The following is a 3336-nucleotide window of genomic DNA, read 5'->3' on the forward strand; positions in this document are numbered from 1 at the left end:
TGTGAAAAAGTTCGAGGCATCGAAAAGGCGAACACTCATATGAGGCAATGTATTCCACTTCATAAAAGAGTGGCTATCTCACTATTCGCATTGGGATCTGCAGCGGAGTACAGGACTGTTGCAAGTCTTTTCGGAGTAGGACGCAGTACTGTTGGCGAAATTGTTTTGGATTTTTGCCAAGCAGTATGCGAAAATCTATCTGATTGCATTAATTCATATCCTCCAAACCAACACGAAATCAGAAAAGTTGTTGATGGCTTCGCGCAAACTGGGTTTCCTCAATGCTTTGGAGCTGTGGATGGCTGCCACATAGAAGTTCAACCACCAAAAGATGATGCAACAGACTATTACAACTACAAGGGTTGGTATTCAGTGATCTTGCTAGCGAGCTGTGACCACCGGTATATTGAAACCTTTATTAAAATTTCTTTATAACAATTTATTGTAAAGCCTAAACTTTTTACAGATCAAAATTTACTTACATAAATATTGGATCTACTGGTAGAAACAACGACTCTTACATTTTCGAAAAGAGTACATTGAAAAGATTCCATGAAACTGCCGATATTTTTACGCAGAATAGCAAATTCATAGGCGGCATCAATGTACCCGTTCTACTAATAGGCGATTCTGCTTTTCGCCTCTCCCGGTATATGATGAAACCGTTTCCATATTCGCCGAATCAGCCGTCTATAGAAAAAACCTTTAACTACCAACTATCTAGGTGTCGTCGTCTAATCGAAAATGCATTCGGTCAACTTAAAGCACGGTTCAGAAAAATAGGTAGAGGTTTACAAGTCGCCCCAAAAAACATAAATACCATAATTAGAACGTGCTGCATTTTGCACAACTTCTTGAAATTAGAAAACGACGAAGTTTCTATTGGTTGGATGCAAGATTCAAGAGAAGATATTAATGCTAGAAATCAGCCAAGGCACACTACAAGAGTCGGCGAGAATGACGTGAATGCGTCCGCTATTAGAAATGCAATAGCTCGCAGTTTCCGTAAGCAAAAATATTACAAGTTTCCTATAAACATTAATCTATATCCGGAAACAGCAATAAATAAAAGTTTATTTATGTACATTACATTCATTCGTTTATTAATCCACTTTTTTACTATTAACTATCTTTTTCTGTCAATTTTTTCATTAACACTACTTACTAACTATAACAACCTATTAATCTAATAACTATAAAATTAAAACAAAATTCAGTCTATACATTTCTGACATTTGGCTTATTTTTAAAGAAATTAATTTTAACATTCACTCGTCTTAATCTTATAACTATAAAATTAAAACAAAATTCAGTCTATTGATTTGACATTTCGCTTATTTTTAAAGAAATTAATTTTAATATTCAGTCGCCTTAATCTAATAACTATAAAATTAAAAGAAAATTCAGTCTATTCATTTGTCATTTCACTTATTTTTAAAGATATTAATTTTAACATGCACTCGTCTTAATAACTGTAACCCACCCTACATTCACAAGTTTTACTAACTATTTTTTATTATTTAATTTAAGTTTTCTTCTATATAGTCTATTTTTAATCAGAAACTGTATAATTCCAAATTTCAAACAGTAGAAAATTTCTATAAAATTACATCTAAGTTTTGAGCTTTTTATTGTTTCTTAGAAACATTTTTAATATGCAGTTTTATGGCCCGTTGAATTTTAGTAGAATTAAGTATAAGTGTAAAGTTCTAAAAAATCCCGCTGAATTTCGGCAATTCTTTTTGCTGGCAGCGTAACGTATTTTCCTCCATACAAAGTATGTTTGACATTTTTTTATATGAAGGAAAATTACCAAAACCGAAAACAAAAAAATTGCCTGAAGTCAGCGGAATTTTTCAGAAACTTCACACTTGCACTTTGTTTTAATAAAATTTGACAGGCTATAAAACTGCATACTACAAATCTCTCTAAAAAACAGTATTAAAAAGCTGAACATATAGATGCATTTTTGCATAAGTTATCTACTATTTGAAATGTGGATTTGTACAGTTTTTGCTTAAGAATAGACATGTATTTTTATAAAAAAAAATTAAATAATAAAAATGTTAGTGGGTAAAACTTTTCAATGTGTGGTGGATTTATAGCTATTACGACGAGTGTATGTACACTTATTTTCTAAATCTTATCTATTAAAACCTTCATTAAATTTAAAAACTCTTTCGAGGTGTCATTTTGCTCCCTTATGGCAGTAACAACCTCATTTGTTAGCACCTTGGTATCATGCACAACACTCCTTAGCAATTCTGTGTGTTCCTGCATGATTCTGATCACTTCTCCCGAACGTTTTCTTTTTCTTCCAGAAGAAGCAGGTGCAGATGAATCACCAGGCGACACAGCTGATGCTGAAAGCAGTGGTACTGGCGAGGGCGTCGATGCTGCTTCCATGGATGACGATGGTGAAGGTGTTGACGGTGCTAACGGAGGCGATGGAGATGGTGCTACTACCGACTGGCTGGATTCATTAAGTATTGTGTCCTAGGAAATGTATTTACATATGTAAATATTTTGGAAAACAAAATAAAAGTGAACTGAAAATACATACTAATAAAAATGACTCGTGCACTTCCGCATTGTTAACAGCGGTTCCCCCAATAATTTGGTGTACCGCCATATAATGCTTCCATGTTGATGGACTGCCACCTGACGCACCCACATTCTTTTTCTCATCCCTGCAAATTTATGTACGTAGATATTAATATGGTGCACTAATTTATTTGATAGAAGGGGTACGGTTTAGTTATTTTCCCAATGATTTCACTCATTTATTAATCAATTTGGTCTGAAATATGCACTGTTTTGTGTATTTCGAAGTAAGTTATATGCAAAAATACTGTGGTCAGCGTAGCCCGAGTTGGACTGATGAGGTTTCTAAGCACGGAAAGGTGTTCCGCACAAAAATGCTTTTTACCCAGTTTACATTCCCGGAGTCAAGATACTAATTTTAGGCCATTTTCAATGAGTTCCCCAGGGGCCTGTGGAAAGTTTTGAGGGGTCAGATTTGGCTTTTTACAAAGTGTAAACTGTGCTGTTTCTAATGGGTGGGAACCACACCAGCTCCTCCGCCCACTAACCCAAACACAGTGGGCAAATAACTAAACATTCCCTGATAGAAGAACTTACCTATATTTTTGGGTCAAATTGCGCACTTTCGTATGCACGTCCTGCGCGCTGAATTTCCCGGCCATTTGCACAGAAATATCAGCATAAATATGCCCATTTCGTTTGGCTCGACGCAAATCAGCAGCACGTTCTGCCCACAGCTCAATCAGGATTTGGTCATCCTGCTCGCTCCATACAACACGCTTTTTTGTTGCT

General features: G+C 35.4%; 1 protein-coding gene and 1 long non-coding RNA gene across 2 annotated transcripts in view; one reads left to right on the forward strand and one right to left on the reverse strand.

Moving 5' to 3' along the window:
• The window catches only part of LOC118734268, a 15076-nt gene extending 12699 nt beyond the window's left edge, over window positions 1-2377 (forward strand). Inside the window, exon 4 of the long non-coding RNA XR_004992371.1 lies at window positions 2322-2377. This is a non-coding gene — a long non-coding RNA (uncharacterized LOC118734268). The remainder of the gene's footprint in view (window positions 1-2321) is intronic.
• On the reverse strand, window positions 1080-3336 carry LOC118734267 (the record flags this gene model as incomplete). The annotated part of the gene is given in 3 exon segments (XM_036463981.1): window positions 1080-2496; window positions 2564-2690; window positions 3142-3336. Coding segments are annotated over 3 exon segments (682 nt in total), but the record flags the coding sequence as incomplete, so codon positions are not given.

Source organism: Rhagoletis pomonella, unplaced genomic scaffold (genome assembly GCF_013731165.1).
Source record: "Rhagoletis pomonella isolate Grant_MI unplaced genomic scaffold, Rhpom_1.0 Rhpom_scaffold_00002, whole genome shotgun sequence".
Lineage (NCBI taxonomy): Eukaryota > Metazoa > Arthropoda > Insecta > Diptera > Tephritidae > Rhagoletis > Rhagoletis pomonella.